Raw genomic sequence first — 16384 nt, forward strand, 5'->3', positions numbered from 1 at the left:
CAATCAGATCACAAATCTCTGATCAAGAGCTGATGACCACTTCATCCAACATATTCAAGGTCCTTATGGAGAAAGACAATTGGCAGGAGTTCGTTGTCCATGGGGCCTCAATACTAAATCGGTTGGAGCATAATTTTATTTTGAAAGGTATCAATTACAGTGTAGTAGGAAGGCGTTGATGGATTATGAGAATGTGGGAAGCCGTAACGTCTTTTATGTTATGAGAATGTGTGTTTTTGCTAGTGGACCCATGTTAATGCTAGAAGAGTAGGTTAACTTGACAGTGCAAATCTCAAACTCTTGTATGAAATTGACCAAGGTAAATTGTGTCAACTCTAAAACAGGAGATAAACCTATTCGATTGAAGTTTTTGTTTCTTCTATATAAAATTCAGATGGGTGATGATATTTTGCACACCCCCCTGCATTACATGCACGCTCCTCTTTTAACCTGATTTGACGTGAAAAGTGGGTATGTCAAATCAGTGATCACGTTAAAAGGTGACCGTGCATGTAATGCAGGGGAAGTGAAAATATCATCTCCGAGATATACTAAAAAGCCATTGAGGAAGAGATATGAGTTTTTTATTTATGAAATTAGAAAGATTTGCTCTTAATGCAGTTCAGGAAGGCATATGAATTGCTCCAAATACAGTTCTGTTCAATCAAATTTCAAAGCCCGGTGTCAAATTTCAAAGCCCGGCACGGCACACCGCGCGATTAGTATCTAGTAAGAGTGATTGGCAATTTTTTTTTGTTTCTATCTTCTATATTGATGAGAAAGTGAGTAAACCCAAAACCCCTTGACGATGCTTATCGTAATGATAGAAAAATGTTTAAAAACTTAACGAGATTCGTTATTGACAATTGATGGACACATGAGACTTAGATATGGACAACGCAGGCTAAAAACTCTTTACACCGAGTATACACACAAACATACATAGTTACGATAACTTTGGTGGGTAAACTAGGATAGAACACAGACACGCTTAGGTTAGAGCCACTAGGGTCAGGGGCTCAACCCCAACACACTTCCACGTTTGGATCAAACCGCATGTTTGATAGCTGAGCTATACCCAGTCTGATCATCATAATACTTGGACCACAACATCACTCCTCCATACTTCTTAGAGTGTTTCAGTAAGGGAAGCACTTTAGATGTAAGGTCCCCAGTAGGGATGAAACCACTACCTGCTGCCTCTGGAGCTGCTGGCAGTCCTAGGAAGATCTTGGTAGCTTTAATTGAAGAAATCCATTGTTTCCATGCACCGTCGAGATTGCCGATATCCCCTGATGAGTATTGGCAAGGCGGGTTGTTGTAGAATTGGACCCACACATAATCAAACAAGCCAGTCTTTAGGGCCCCTCCAACCCAAGCATCTGGGAAGGGACATTGTGGGGCAGCCGTTAAGTACACTTTCTTTCCTCTAGAACTGAAGGAAGATAGATCTCTTGCCAAGTCATCCCAGTGATCGGTGGTCCCACCTTCGATGTCAAAATCAATGCCATCTAGGACTGCATCACCTAGGGGCCGCGAATCTGATTTGCCACTTAGATAATTGTCCCATAGATAATTTGCCACTTGTCTAGCATCATCAGCCGAAGTTAAGAAGTAGCTCCCAGCCCCTCCTCCTATAGAAAGCATCACCTTCACCCCTTGATCTTGGCACGTTTTTATGTCATCGCTTAGGCCGGTACAACCATTAGAGTAAGGGTCACAGTGGCCAGCCAAATTGATTTGTGGGGTCTGGCCATTGCCAAAGGTGCAAAGGAAAGCTAAGTTCACAAAGGCGTAGTTTCCGGTTCCACATGTCTCGGCAAGCGTTCCTTCGTTGCCATTTTGGCCCCAGTAGATGGCAATGCTTCCTCCATGTGAGTGAGCAATGAGTATTTCCAACAAAAAAAGAAGCAACAAAGGCTTATAAACATGAGAAGATGAAGAAGACATTGAACTGTAATACTGCTGGGAACTAAGCTCAAAGTAAAACAGAAGAGTTCAGGAAGATCTGATGCTTCAAAGCAACTCTATGGGCTTTAAATAGTTCTTCCCAAGCTCTCAAAACATGGATAGACTTATTGTTCGTGCAGCAATCATTCTTGTCATTCTCAACTGCCGTGGATTAGAGGTTATTCTAATGTTTTATATATATTTTTTACTGTCTTTAGCATTGGGATTGGCCAAAATAGAGGCCCCTCAACCATTTTTGAAATGAGGAGTTGTAGTCCAAAGGACAAATAAGCATGGGCGAAGGTGTATGTGGGGATCACTTGTTCAATGATCTAAGCCGTTCATTTGTTGGCCCCACCTTCATTCTTCATTGTTTGGTCGATTGCAACCCTTTGATTAGTAGCCGACAAATGGTTATTTTAATAAAATTTACAGACATTAATCTGACTTCTTATGCTCGGACACTTCTTGCATATAAACGTACGATACGTTGAGTTGTTGTCATTGTCCAAATAAGAAAACCAAAGGGTAGAAGAAAAGAGAACCTTGTGTTGAGTTGTTGTCGTTGTCCAAATAAGCAAACCAAAGTTTAAAAGAACAGATAAGGAACATCGTGTAGAGTTGTTGTCATTGTCCAAATAAGCAAACCAAAGGTTAGAAGAAAAGATAAAGACCCTTGTGATAAATTGATTCCGAGGTGTCGCTGATATAAAAATTGAATGTTTTATATCATCTAAAGAGTTGGAATAAGAAGAAACATTAGTGGTAGACAAGGATCAGAAATTCTCGAACTCGTGGATGATGAGAAATTCGATGAAGGGCTAATCCAAATTCTTCATATGTAGCTTTGAAGCATTGTCTTTGTGACTCGAACCATTCATCATCTTGGCCTCATTATGGATCGTCCATATATTCGATTGTAATTTTCTAGAAAAAGTATGGAAAGGAATTTTTTTTTCCAAAATTTCATACTTTTCCATCGATAATTACATATGAAAAAAAATAACATGAATGATTGGGATTCATGTTTCATTAGAGGGACTTTCAATTTATGATGATATTATTCTAAGTAAGCCATAATCATACCATTTCTCAAACTTTTGGAAAGAAAAAATCATAAGAAATTTTTTTTGCTAGAAATTTTTTTCCTTATAGTGCCCAAGACTAACAACAACTAAATATGGCTGATGCCAGATGCCACCCACTGCGTCCATTTACTTTTTGTACAACTTAAGTTTTGATGGATTTAGATCGCCTCTTTAGTAAATGTGAAACAGCCAGTTATACTCCAAAAGCTTAAGCTAATGGAGATGGCGTTATTTAATCTTTTATACTTTAACACTCCCCCTCACGTGTGGCCCCTCTTTCTAGGGTTAGCCTACATGTGGCACATGTGGACCCTCTTTTGGGTTTGGCCATTGCATGTGAATTTTTGCTATCCGGGAGGTTTGAACTCAGGACCTTTGATACCATGTGAAACAACTAATTACTCCAAAAGCTTAAGCTAATGGAGATGACATTATTTAATCTTTTACACTTTAACAGTAAATGCTTTAAAAGGTAGATTTTGGAATTTTTCTTTACTTAATTATATGGTTGAAACGTTTGTCAATTGGAAAATGTTTTATGAAAACTTTCCCTAGCAATGGTGTTCACTACAGCTCTGGCTGGCTGCAAAGAAAGTTCCCACTTGTCATAGGAAGTATAGGGAAATTGAATAAATATTTTACAAAATGGGATTCTTAAGGACTTCCATTTCGAGGATCAGACGGTTCATGTGGTTGGATAAATATACTACCTAGCGCAAGGGTGGTTACTGTGTGATCGGAAGACAATGGGCATTAGTCTGCAACACTAATAAAAAAAATTCAGTAACCTTAAAAATAGGTTATGGGAGAGAGATTTGTGAAAAAATGTCTAGAAAGACCCCTAGAAGGGTATGTTTCCTACTTCGTTGTGGACTACATCTCTATAATAGGGCCCCCACGCACTGGACTTCACTCTCAGGCACCCTATCATTTCTCTTATCTTCGAAGCCTCAAGAGGTCCGCCACTTCATTTTTCAAACAAAAATGTGTTTGTGGACTTGGAGGTGTGCAGGCGGGTCACGAAACAAAAAGGTTTTGGTGGTTCACCAACAACCCTAGAACAGGACCAAAATTACTTTAATTCTTCTCCCCTTTGATTGCTTGTTAGGGATGAGCACTTCTATTATTTTTCAAAAAGTATTGTACGGGACACCCCTTAGTATGATCCAAACCGTCCATTTGATGGCACAACGTAGGATGATTTAAACTGCCCATTTGATGGACCGTTGATTTGATGGGCCACAACGTAAATAGGTTGTGGCCCAAAAATCAATTTCACAGGATGATCCCAACCCTGCGATTTATATAGGTTTCCATAATATACATCAAGTCGTCCATTTCAAGTGCAAACACTAAACTTAAGAAACCCTAAATCTATTATTCTATCTTTTCTCCTCTCCTCTCAAATTCTCAATGGATCCACGAGGAAGTTCTGCTCTTGGGGACGGCGGACGAGGTGAGGGCGACGGAAGAGGTGGGGATGGCGGAAGAGGTGGGGACCGCGGACGAGGTGAGGGCGGCGGAAGAGGTGGGGACCGCGGAAGAGGTGGGGATTTTACCGATTTCCTTTAGTTCAATGGATTTTTTTCTTTGATCGTTTGGATCAGTTTTAATGATACGATCGGGATTGATTTAGTAGGAATCTTTGCTATTATTTAAGATTCTTTTTAGCGTGAGATTAATCAAGTCTCACTTTCAAGCGCCGTGTTATTTAACTGTATCCATGATGTATGCGGGGTATTCAATTTTAATGTTCTGACTCACCTAGGTAATTTGATTTTTGTCTTTTACTTTTACAATTTTTTTCTTTGTTGTCCGTGTGCTTTGTTGTTATTTGTTGTTATCCTTGTAGAACACAGGGCCCTGGATCTCCCCCTGCGTCAGATTCATCACGTTCATTCTGGATTTGATATTGTACCAACAGTTGACCACCTCAACTCAAACCGAGTTGTTTTGGATTTTGAGATCCAATAGTGAATCACCAATAATCAGTTTTTGACTCACAATCAGTTCTCAAAATCCAAAACAAACAGGGACTAACAATTAACAAAGGAAAATGTTATCCGCACTACTATATTTTGATGATCACACTCCTCACTTTATTAAAGTACGGTATGGCCCAAACCATAGGATTATCCAAACCGTCCATTGTGGATTGTGAAGACTATTTCAATGTTGAAAAAGAAAAACACATAACTTCTTCAAATGGAATACATTATTAATATTAATATAAACTAGGATCATATGTATATGTTGGCATTAACATCACTACTAAATGGAAATTTGAAATTTACAATTCGGGTTGGGTCGGGTCGGTCGGGTTGCCCGACACCCCAACCCGACCCAACCTGATTTCCAATTCAGGTTGATTTTCCCCAACCCTAACCCAACCCGATCTGCAAAAAGCTTAACCCGACCCAACCTAAATTCGGGTTGAACCCGACCCAAGTTGCACCCCTAGAGAGAGGGAGGGAGGGAGATTCTAATGTTGCCTTTGGAGATGGAGAGACTATTGATTTCCAAGGATAATGTAATGAGGGTAAACTGGGGAAAACAGAAAATTAAAAGCTATTTAAGGCACAAAAATTGTACCATTGGTAATTATGAAAAATTTAGGGGGATTAGCAGATATATTTTGATCCAGGGGGTTTATTGTAGTTTTCCCTGTAATCTTTGGCATGTGGGGTATGGGGGATCAGAGAATTTTGGCGAGTTGCAATTATGGAAATGAAATGATCCAAACCATCATATTCTTCGTTAGGAATTAGGATATTAACCAGTTGCAATCGTGCTGAGCGCCCCAAAAAAGAGAGCTTTATAGCTTAATTTTTTGAAAAAAGAAAAGAAAAGAAAGAAGAAACATTCACAATGACGATATAGAGAAAATTTCAACAGAAGAGGCCATAAAAAATTCATCTAAAGAAGCAAGGACATATATCTTTAACCAAAAATAATGAATAATTGACATACTTAGTAATTGAAATACAACAAATTTAAGCACAAAATCAAAGGAATTCATTAAATTTCGCCAAAAGGGAATTATCACAATATTGAATATGTATCCGACTTTACGTGCCTTTGTGTAAACAAAGCAAGACCATAAAGAAGCAAGGACATATCTTTAACCAAAAATAATGAATAATTGAAATAGTTAGTAATTGAAATACAACAAATTTAAGCACAAAAGCAAAGGAATTCATTAAATTTCGCCAAAAGGGAATTATCACAATATTGAATATATATCCAACTTTACATGCCTTTGTGTAAACAAAGCAAGACCATACACGAAAACAGAGATGAGTATGGAAGACATGTTCATCAATCCCAATTGAGTGTCCAACAAACTTAGAAACTGACCCACTATCTTCATTTCTATGACCCAATCAACCATATCGTTCCCATGCCCATGTGCAGACACGCCGGTAACGTCCCACAACAGCGGCATGAGAAGCCGCTGTTGCTACCACTGTGGGATGAAGGATCAAAGCCCGGAACTGTTTAAAGGCACATCCCAACAATATAAGAACCACACTCAAGTTGCCTTCCCAAGCCACACCCCAAAAGAGTAGAGAGACATGCATTAGAATCGACAATTGATAATTGTCAACAATATATATATCTAGATGTCCATTATGTAATCAAGGACTAGAATAATGTAATGATCCAAGTCAAATACAAATTTAGTACTTTAATGATAATTAGTGATCAGTAGGTTTCAGATCAAATTTAAGTTCTTTAATGCTAATCTTATTTCGATCTCTCCGCTGGCTCTTCAGGTTTTGGTTTGATTGGGGTCGAAGTAGAAAGAAAGCTTATGTCCCTATTCCAGATTTAAGTTAGCAATGACATTGATCACCTCTTCCAAATCAAGAAATCCCAAAACAATGATGCATTTTATGAAAACCCATCATTAACAATACAAACCAAGCAATCTCAAAACATTACTGAATAACTAATTGAACTGAAATTCTGAACAAAACAAAATAACCAGCTGACTGTAAGCCCTGCTGAGCATATAGCAGGACAAACACCTAGCAAATGTACCCACTACTCAGGGGAAATTTCTTCAGGTCAGGTAGTAGAATGTGCCTAGGCTCATTACCATTTAGGTCATTAAGAGCCCAAGGGACCTCGCCATCCTGTGGGAAGAACTGGAATTCTTGTAACTTTGAGTGGCCTTGTCTTGGTCTTTATTCTCCAAGACAAGGCACAACGTACAACATACAATTTTGGTCTTTATTTTCCAAACGAAATCCCGTTTTGCTAGCTGCCCTCTAGAATTGAAAAAGCTGTGATCAAGGCATCATGGGTACCAACAGTACATAACGAAGAAAGCAGAAATGCAGATCTAATAAATCCTCCGGGGGAGCCGAATCAATTTTGTCCGTAAAACTAAAACTAAAATCAATGTATGGTTTGAGGACCTTTTTTATAGGCTTGATATTTGACCCAACAACTCATGGTTTGAGTACATAGGACCCTTATGATCCGCTTCTTTCTACTTAAAATGGGCATAAAACAAAAAATTTCACTTAAAATTTGGGATAAAATTTGTTTTAAGTCCATTTTATGTAGAAAGAAACGAAGCTTTATAAACATTCACTGCTAGCAGGTAGGGGTGCAATTCATTTTTTAGCAACAGCTAAACCCAACCCAAGTTGGACCCCTACTATCAAGACATTTGCCACAAGAATGACTTCCAGATTGTATCTAGGGGATGTGCATTTTAGTGAGAATTTATGGAAAGAGAAATTAACAGATTCACCTTTCCTTAGAATGAACTAACTAAGCAATAATCTAATATTAATTGGTAACTCGACTTATTTGAGTAGATTTTAATATGTCAATATTTGCAAAATGGCACCGTATAAAAACATTAAATAAAAACAAAATACAAGATAAACCTAGAAAGACAACTTCATTGATGAGGACAGAAATACAATGAGGGTTCATGACTAGGCTAAGAGTCACAGAAAGACCACTACATCCAACAACGAGAAAGAACAACTCTACGGCAAACCGAGAAACCAAAATGAGTGAAAATAGTAGTAAGTGGAGAACTAACTATAGAAAGGGATTTGATAGGGACCATCGCAGAAGACATTTCACAGATGATTTGTTACATGAGAGAGCAGCCACATAGGCTCACTTCTCAACAGATTTTGTCTATATTCATGAGATCGCTGCTCGCTCATGCAACAGACCGTCTGCGAAATGCCTTCTATGATGGTCCGTAGCAAATCCCCTACAGAAATAACCATCATTCTCGGCATATGGTGCAAAATAATGGCTCGAATCCCATCAAAATATCGTGTAGAATGCTGGACCCCAACCTATGCACGAGTTTGGGTGGAGATTGTGAGACCCATCCCATCAAAACATGAGATGAAAAGGAGGAACCCCACCCTTTGCATGAATTTGGGTGGTCAGTGGGCCCCACCATAATGTATGGGCTTGCATAGAGATGGTGGGCCCGCCATATCAAAGCATGAGGTGTAAGCGTTAATAACAACATCAAGGAGTCACCCAAACAATTGAGTGGATTATACTCTACTACAGTATTACTATAAATAATATTTTCACCCACCTGCAGTACGCATTCACCCCCTTTTTTGACGTGAACAGTGGACAACTGTAACGCTTTTTTACGTCAAACCACGTTAAAAGTGGGGCGAATGCGTACTGCCGGGGGGGCGCTAAATAATCTATATTTGCCATCGCAGGAGGTAATTCGTGGATGGTCGGATGGTCTGTTGCTTGTCAGAGATGAAGACAAAATCTGCTGAAAAGTGAGCCTGCTGTGACATGCAACAGGACATCCATGAAATGCATTTTGAGGTGGACGCAAGCAGATCCCTTCCTTTTTTTTGTTATACATGTCAAGATTTTAATTTTTCAACTAATGATGAAACCACATAGTAATTAAAATTTGGAATTAACAAAGGTTTAATAGAGGAGAGAACTAAGTGAAGAGTAGAGAATTTAAAAATATAAGGGTCAGGACTCCTCTTTCTTCAACAAGAGGGAAAAACCAAATGAAGAATATCGGAAAATTACAAAGACAAATAATAAAATAAGAGAAAAGAGTTCCTGCTCTCAAGCGCAGATAAGCTTACCTGCACTAGAGCACAGATATAGGGTTGGGCCACGTTGGGTGGGGTTGGATCCAAAGCATTAATTTGATGGGCCCTTTCATGGATAGGGTTTCCACCAAAAATCAGCTCCATTGGATCACAGTAGGGTGAAAAATGTGCAGACTTGTGGACAAATAGTATCTATCCATTTTCTCCTCCACAAATGGTCCGATGGAGCTGATTTTTGGTACCCCCGCCCCCATGATGGGACCTGTCAAATGAATGCTTAGGATCACCCCCCAATGTGGCCCCACCCCTGTTTCCGGCACTCGAGCGCAGATAAGCTATGAACCCTTTTCTCATAAAATAAAGGAGGGTTCCACTTTCATAATGAAGATATATTACCGGTTACCTAAATTTAAGATTAATTATTACAAGTTTGAATTTCAGTTTTCAGTTCAATAAGTGACAAGAAGTAGAATTTCAGAATAAAAAACCACACGTCAACAAAAGAAAAGAACAAGAGAAAAAGGGAAATGATAAACTCTAACAAGAATGGAGACAATTATCTATTAATGACTTGATTTTTCTGATAATTGGAAATTAATGATTATAAGCTATTAAGTAACATAGGAGACTGGGTATGGCAACCAAGTTTTCCCCTCATATATATGGTTTTACATATAGATGTTGGCACTCATGGTCCTGATCAGTGCACACGCATGCAATGACACCGTTGTCACAGCACAGAACTCCATCTTAAATAACATGATGCCAAAATTGACCAAAAAAACTCCAGTTTAAAGGCTGAATTTTGAAACAAATGCCACCGCTACTAAAGCCGTCCATGATTAGCCTCAATGAACATGGGGCCTTGTCTTTAAAAGGGTTTGGTAGCAGCCTCATCTGTTCCTAATCACCGATTACAGGTTTAGTAGCATTTCCCGTTTTAATTTCATTTTAACAGTGGTTTAAAAAGTACTAAGATTGGGCATTTAAGAAGAAAATATAGTAACTCCCTGGTGTACAGATTTCCCCTTCTCTTATCAAGTCTTATTAGGACAGAATGGAATGAGACTTAACCATCGATTAGCCTACCTTCTATGAAGCCCTCCTTGAGGTTCTGCATTGCTCGTCGGATTCCATCCTCGTCTTGGTTGGAGTATTTCAAGCATATCAGCCTTTGAGCAACACGGTATGCCATTTGGATGGACTCATACTGCACGCAGTTGATCTTCATCCTCCGCACCTCCTAAAAACCAAACAATACAACAGACCAGCATTAAAACAACGCAGCTGATATCCACACTACCGTATTTTGATTGGATATTGATAGCATCTTATGTTGTAATTGATAGCATCTTGTGCTGTAACAGCCGACTAAAAGCTAATTTAAAATGGTGTAAAACAAAGTAGTGCCATTATCAAACTATGTGAGTGCCAATAGTCCCCTGAAACAAGGAAAAAACTTCTTGCAGTCAAATAAACCAATGTGAGAGATTATCATGATTTGTCAATATGATTGGTGGCACTGAGTTCAATCCATTGCTTTCTGCCCTGCCATGATCGGGTAGGCAACGTTTTGGGGTTTTACCAAGAAGAGTTTTATCTATTGATTTTTCGCATTCCTTGGATCTAATGGATGGGATCTCTGCTCAGCACTGAACCTTGGCCCAGTGCCACTCAAAATCAATTCTCAAAATCCAAAACAAACAGGGCCTAAACATGCAACTAGGATTCATCCTAAGTAAATTATAATCATCTGAGAAAGTTTCCAGCTTTGTTATTTCTGATCAGATGGTTAGAATCATTCAATTGGAGCCATTTCCCGGGCTATGCCCTATACTAAATATGGCTACCTTTTCAGCAATCCTTGCTGTGATGCCTCTCGCTGTATCGATCACTGTGCTTGGTAGTCCTGCTACTCCAGCCAATAGGAGGCCATAGTGTGGCACATGGCGTGGTCCATCCTTGAGGTTAAACTGAAAAAAATCAACAAGACTTTCAGTGAACAATGGCAACCCAAGATGAGATCTCTTTGCCAACTCAACTCAACTAAACACAACAAAGCCTTTGGAAACCCAAGATGAGTTCTCTTTTCCAGTAAAAGGAAATTCAGAACAAATACCTTGAAATCTAGACGGTTGTTATTTACATCAACTTCAAAGTGAAGGATCTTGACATTCGGGTACATGCTTGCTAATTCGGCTAGGTTTTCCATATGAGTGGCAAATATAGTATACCTGATGATCAAATGGGTCAAGCTAAAAATTCTCACATTTTCTTGATTATTTGAGTAAAAACATAAAAGAACACAACATGGTGAAAGCATTTAGTAGCACTTTAATTGGAACCCGTCTGCATATTAACCAATATATTCAACAAACTCCATTAAACATTACTAGAAATTTTAATTATAGTTAGCAGGTAAGTTCTGTTGGCAGTCTGTTGTTGCATTATGAAACAAGCTTTTTGTAATTAATTTTTTGAGAAAGAGCAGCAAAACTTGTGTCTTTGAAGAGCTCTACCCAGCACAATAACTAGACTTGTTTTTAATTGTTTTATAAGCATAATTTCCATATAACTTGAATGGGATTTTATTATTTCATAAGCATAATTTTCATAAATTATTAACAGATTATCATGAGATCTGAACTACAGTCTTCCAAAACAAAGTGATCCAAATTAAAGACTGATTTACTTACCAGTAAAAACAGTGACAAGTTGGAGGGAAGATATTGTGGAGTATTTCTCTTTCGACGGTGCTTTGGACAGTGTGGAAGGAGAGGCACCTCAAAGGCTTCGCTATGGCGAGGATGATTTTTCACAGATGATCTTTTACTACATTATCAGAAGGTCAGCAAAGCTGGGTCAGTTCTGAGGTTTTTTGGAATCATGTTTCCATTATCTTGGGACATGATTCACATGAGTGCAATATATAGTGAGGTCGCCACTCCTAGGAGGTCCTCTTCTACCTGGTTTGCCTGAAATTCTTTAGTTTCAACTTTGACGGGTCAAGCTTATAAATCCCGAACCCTACTGATATTTTGTGTGTGTGTGTGTGGGGGGGGGGGGGGGGGGTTGTTATTTGTGGGAATGATAGCGAGGTTAGATGGGGCATTTTCTGGTCCTACCAGGGTGAGACTCAAATGAGGCGAAAGTAATTTCCCTCAAGAATGGCATTCTCCTCATCGTCCCTGATATCTTGGACTCTCTTGTATTAGAGGATGACTGCCACAATGTTATCTGCAAGATCAAGGACTGAAAAGGTTTTCCTTGGAGATTTTCCAATGATCTTGAGCAAGTTCAGAGGCGGATTCTTTTGCTAGGAGTGGCATCTCTATGGATTTCACTACTTGTCATTTCCTACTTCCGTTTTGAGCAGACCATCTTAGTGTTTCTTTTCTTTGGTTCTTCTTTGAATCATCTCTGTCATGGATTGCATTTTTTTTTTTCTCAATAAAGCTTGTGTCATCATTCAAAAAAAGAAATAAACGAATAGCGAGAAACTGACAAAAATGACTAGTATTTGTACCAGGTAGAAACTAGAAACTACACACTACAATGCGAGGAAACATTGATAGTGAAGAAAAATAACATAATCATAACAAACTTCGCAAAATAAAATCAGAGCTCACAAATCTTAAGGAAGTTGCTAACCTCAGCTGCATACACTGTCGTTTATGTACACACACGACCACACAAACACACACACACACACGACCAACGAGAAGTTGATATGACGAAGGGAATGTTTTTGCTAAATTAATATCGATTGAGAAGCTTCATCTGCAAATTCAAATAATTGAGGCAAAGAAGGAAAAAGGGATGCATAACAGTAAAAGGGAAAATCGGAGGATAGATGCAAGCAAAAACTACTTGAAAACTCCTTGGAACACCTAACTTTATGTACACAAACGATACCGGAAATTGTATTTTTTTTTCTGAAAATGTACTGGAAAGTGTAGTTGTTCCTTCAAAATTCCATCCTCTACAAATAGCTTACTTAGAGTATGGGTACAAAAAATGTGGTTTAAGTAATTACGCTTTGAGTGAGAGGAGGTACTCGCAACAGCTCCATGCAATTGCGAATCCATCTGCCGAAGAAGTAGCTCGCCCAAGTTCATCCATAACAATCAGACTCCTGTACCATCCAATGTGTAATAACACACATATATGCCAAAATCTTGCAAAATCAATGGGATTAAGACTACCTTGGACAAACATTTTGCATGAGGAAAGCTGTTTCTTTCATCTCTGTCATAAACTGTAAGATGCTAATGGGTTAATAATAGAATTAAGCTTATCATCCAATGCAACTATTAAGAAAAAAAAACTCTTCTTAGTTGAGGTGCATGATATGTTTAACATATAATGCAAAAAAGATAATGGTATGCCATGTGTTATTCAGTTCCTGTTATCGTAAACTAGTAAAGACATATTCAAACAAAGAAATTCATGGAACATGTGAAGGATGAGTAGAAATGAATACAGTTTTTTATTTAATTTCTGGGTAAAGTATCAGCATTTTTTGGTAGGTCCTATGTAGAGAAAACGTGAATAGTATTTTTAGGACAACAAGATGTAATACAGCTCTTTCTATTTTTATTTTGGGTTGTTCTAAAATAGAAGTAAGAATTTATTTAGATTGATCAAAGGGTTAAAATTGATCAATATGTTTCTTTTAGGGTCATGATTTTAAATTTCTACCGAAATCGATATGAAACGACCGATAGGTTTCTGTTTCCATACCAAAACCGAGATGCATACCAAAACCGAAACACATACCAAAACCAAAATCACAAGTGCATTAGTGATATACTTATGTGTTAATTACACACACACACACATATGTGAAATATGGTGTATGTTTTATGTATAAATTTTTATATGAATTAGATGTGAAATGTGGCATGTACTGAATTATCAAACATGCGCAACAGTCGCACATGTCACTAGGTATTCGATGTTGTTAAACCAATATGGATGACTCTTTTTGCTTACAAGATGGTTTCTAAGTGTGTATTTGGGCATATTTTAGCATTTCCCAAGTGTCATCTTCAAAATCTATCAGTTGCATATGCTTCCATAAGTTTCCGTGATTTTATAGGATTTCCACTGAAATTTCCAACCGAAACCGAACCATTTCCGTTTCCGTGGCAAACAAAACCGAAATTTAAAACACTCATCCACGCACAACAACAACACGCAATGTGAAGAAACTCCTCAAAGCATAATATGAGAAAGAATATACTTCTGAGCTTTTTTAAAGAGTTTAGATGACATATTGCACGACCCAAACTCTGTATGAACTGAATAAAAGGCGGCATGTAAAGAAGGGCCAACACGTGAAATATACATTAACAAATCTTATTACGGAAGGTCATTTCAATACTTGGAATTTATATAGTCCAACATCACTTTTGCAGTCCCTCAAATGCATGTACCTATATGATCGAAAGGAAGATCACTTGCAAGTAGCTAAGCAAATTGTTTCTCCATATTATAGGAACTTCAACATATGGACAATTCTTCCCATTTCAGAAAAGAAAGTCAACTGATGGTCATGCTTACTCTGACGCCAATTGGGCAGGTGGTTTTAAACACTGGTCCCAATATCCACTTTCTTTATTGGATGAGCAAAACACATTTAAATTGATCACAAATTTTTTTGTTTATTGGACGAGCAAAGCTATCTGTGATTGAAGGAAACATATTTGCTTAGAGGGAACATTTAGAACATTAATTGTTTGTATTCATGAGCCCCAGAGGGCATTTTCATTTTTTCATGATATGTTGTTTGTATCTTGTTTTAAATAAGTATTTCAACCTATTTATATGAATGTCTGAAAACCCAATGGTACATCTTCTATCAATTGGATCTTCAATCAATCAGATAGAGGGCCAAACCTGCATCAAAATAAGCAGATTCACTGCATTCTCCATTTCATGAAATCCGAGGGCCTTCCCCAAGACATGATTAGGTATCTCAATTTCCAATTCATGACATCTAGGGAGACACTTAAAGCAACACTGGAAAATATGTTAGTTTTTTTAGTTTTCCTTGTACTTTGAACTTCCATTTTCCATGGTAAAGTGGTAAACAGATTATTTATTTCACGTATCTCCCTGCTCGAAGCCTTTTTAGTTTCTGTACATAGTTACCAGCAACATATATTTTTCCAAGTACTCATTGCTCATATATTAATCAAAATTTACTGATCATATAAATAATATAATTACTGACCATATGGATGTTTTGAACATTCTGGTGAGAGAAGTACGGACCTTGGGTAAAACTGGTACACAAATGCACTAATTTAAGCATTTGATGTACAACTACTTCGTGCCAGAACACAGAATATAGCCATTGTACAGATTAGATATGGCCATCCAAAATATTAACATCCAAACTTTGGAAATAGGGTAGAGAAAATACCAAAACAGGTGCAATTAGATAGATTGAGGTTATCTGCTAAACAAAGAAAGGGAGGTTACCTACCGTGCTTGAGTTGGATTCCAGATTGTCACCTGTTCCTATCCGTGTAAAAATACGATCAACCACCCTTAAAGACGAGAAACGAGCAGGAACATAGCAACCAATCTGAGCAAGGATGACGATAAGACACACTTGTTGGAGATAAGTACTTTTCCCGCTCCTAAGAATAAATGCAGATGGCAATTGACTATCAAACAGACCTCAATACATCAAAAGTCATGCTAGTAAACATCTAGTTTTTAACATGTTGGTTGGATTAAAAACAGACCCACCCATCTTGAAAGTAGTTGAATTTTTACAAACAGGGTTCAGGAAAGAGTCATACATGTTTGGACCCATTACAATTGCCATGTTGGATGCCTCTGAAAGAAAAATATTGTTAGGCTGCATGAGGAACATCACTGAATCAATACTAAAGATGACTATATTATTACAAAATAGTATTAAATAAAGAATCATGTCAAACGACCAGTTACTCCTAAAGCTTAAGCTGTTGGAGAAAGGCGTTATTTAATCTTTTATACTTTAACACTCCCCCTCACGTGTGGCCCCTCTTTTTAGGGTTGGCCTACACGTGGCACATGCGGCCCCTCTTTTGGGTTTGGCCAATGCATGTGGCTTTTTGCTATCTAGGAGGTTTGAACCCAGAACCTTTGCTCTGATACCATGTGAAAACAACCAATTACTCCAAAAGCTTAAGCTGTTGGAGAGAGGAGTTATTTAAACTTTTATACTTAAACAAATCAAAAAACAAAATAGTATTAAATGGAGAA

At 38.1% G+C, this 16384-nt stretch overlaps 2 protein-coding genes across 7 annotated transcripts in view; both read right to left on the bottom strand.

The window, feature by feature from the left end:
* Positions 1-877: 877 nt before the first annotated feature.
* Positions 878-1996, bottom strand: LOC143876530 (acidic endochitinase-like). Its single transcript, XM_077378234.1, has one exon. It carries the CDS (start codon positions 1948-1950, stop codon positions 1048-1050), a length of 903 nt encoding a protein of 300 aa, XP_077234349.1. The 5' UTR covers positions 1951-1996; the 3' UTR covers positions 878-1047.
* A 4341-nt stretch (positions 1997-6337) lies between these two features.
* Positions 6338-16384, bottom strand: part of MSH4 (MUTS-like protein 4) — a 44848-nt gene continuing 34801 nt past the window's right edge. For 3 of the 6 annotated variants that reach the window (XM_077379281.1, XM_077379285.1, XM_077379286.1), the window contains 8 exons: positions 15937-15995; positions 15615-15771; positions 13327-13379; positions 13158-13256; positions 11241-11355; positions 10972-11094; positions 10211-10364; positions 6340-6532 (listed from right to left, as the gene is read on the bottom strand). In XM_077379281.1, the coding sequence (XP_077235396.1) occupies positions 6411-6532; positions 10211-10364; positions 10972-11094; positions 11241-11355; positions 13158-13256; positions 13327-13379; positions 15615-15771; positions 15937-15995 (882 nt within the window). In that variant the 3' untranslated portion in view covers positions 6340-6410. Of the gene's footprint in view, positions 6533-9693; positions 10365-10971; positions 11095-11240; positions 11356-11817; positions 11954-13157; positions 13257-13326; positions 13380-15614; positions 15772-15936; positions 15996-16384 lie in introns of those variants that run through there. The other 3 variants (XM_077379280.1, XM_077379282.1, XM_077379283.1) reach the window with 3 other exon arrangements.

The sequence above is a fragment of the Tasmannia lanceolata genome, unplaced genomic scaffold, assembly GCF_043159265.1.
Source record: "Tasmannia lanceolata isolate RefF3 unplaced genomic scaffold, GAP_Taslan_0.1 ptg000005l, whole genome shotgun sequence".
Classification (NCBI taxonomy): Eukaryota; Viridiplantae; Streptophyta; class Magnoliopsida; order Canellales; family Winteraceae; genus Tasmannia; species Tasmannia lanceolata.

Excerpts from the sequence above, each read along its gene's own strand:
- LOC143876530 (XM_077378234.1), bottom strand. The coding sequence starts at position 1,950 with ATGTCTTCTTCATCTTCTCATGTTTATAAGCCTTTGTTGCTTCTTTTT.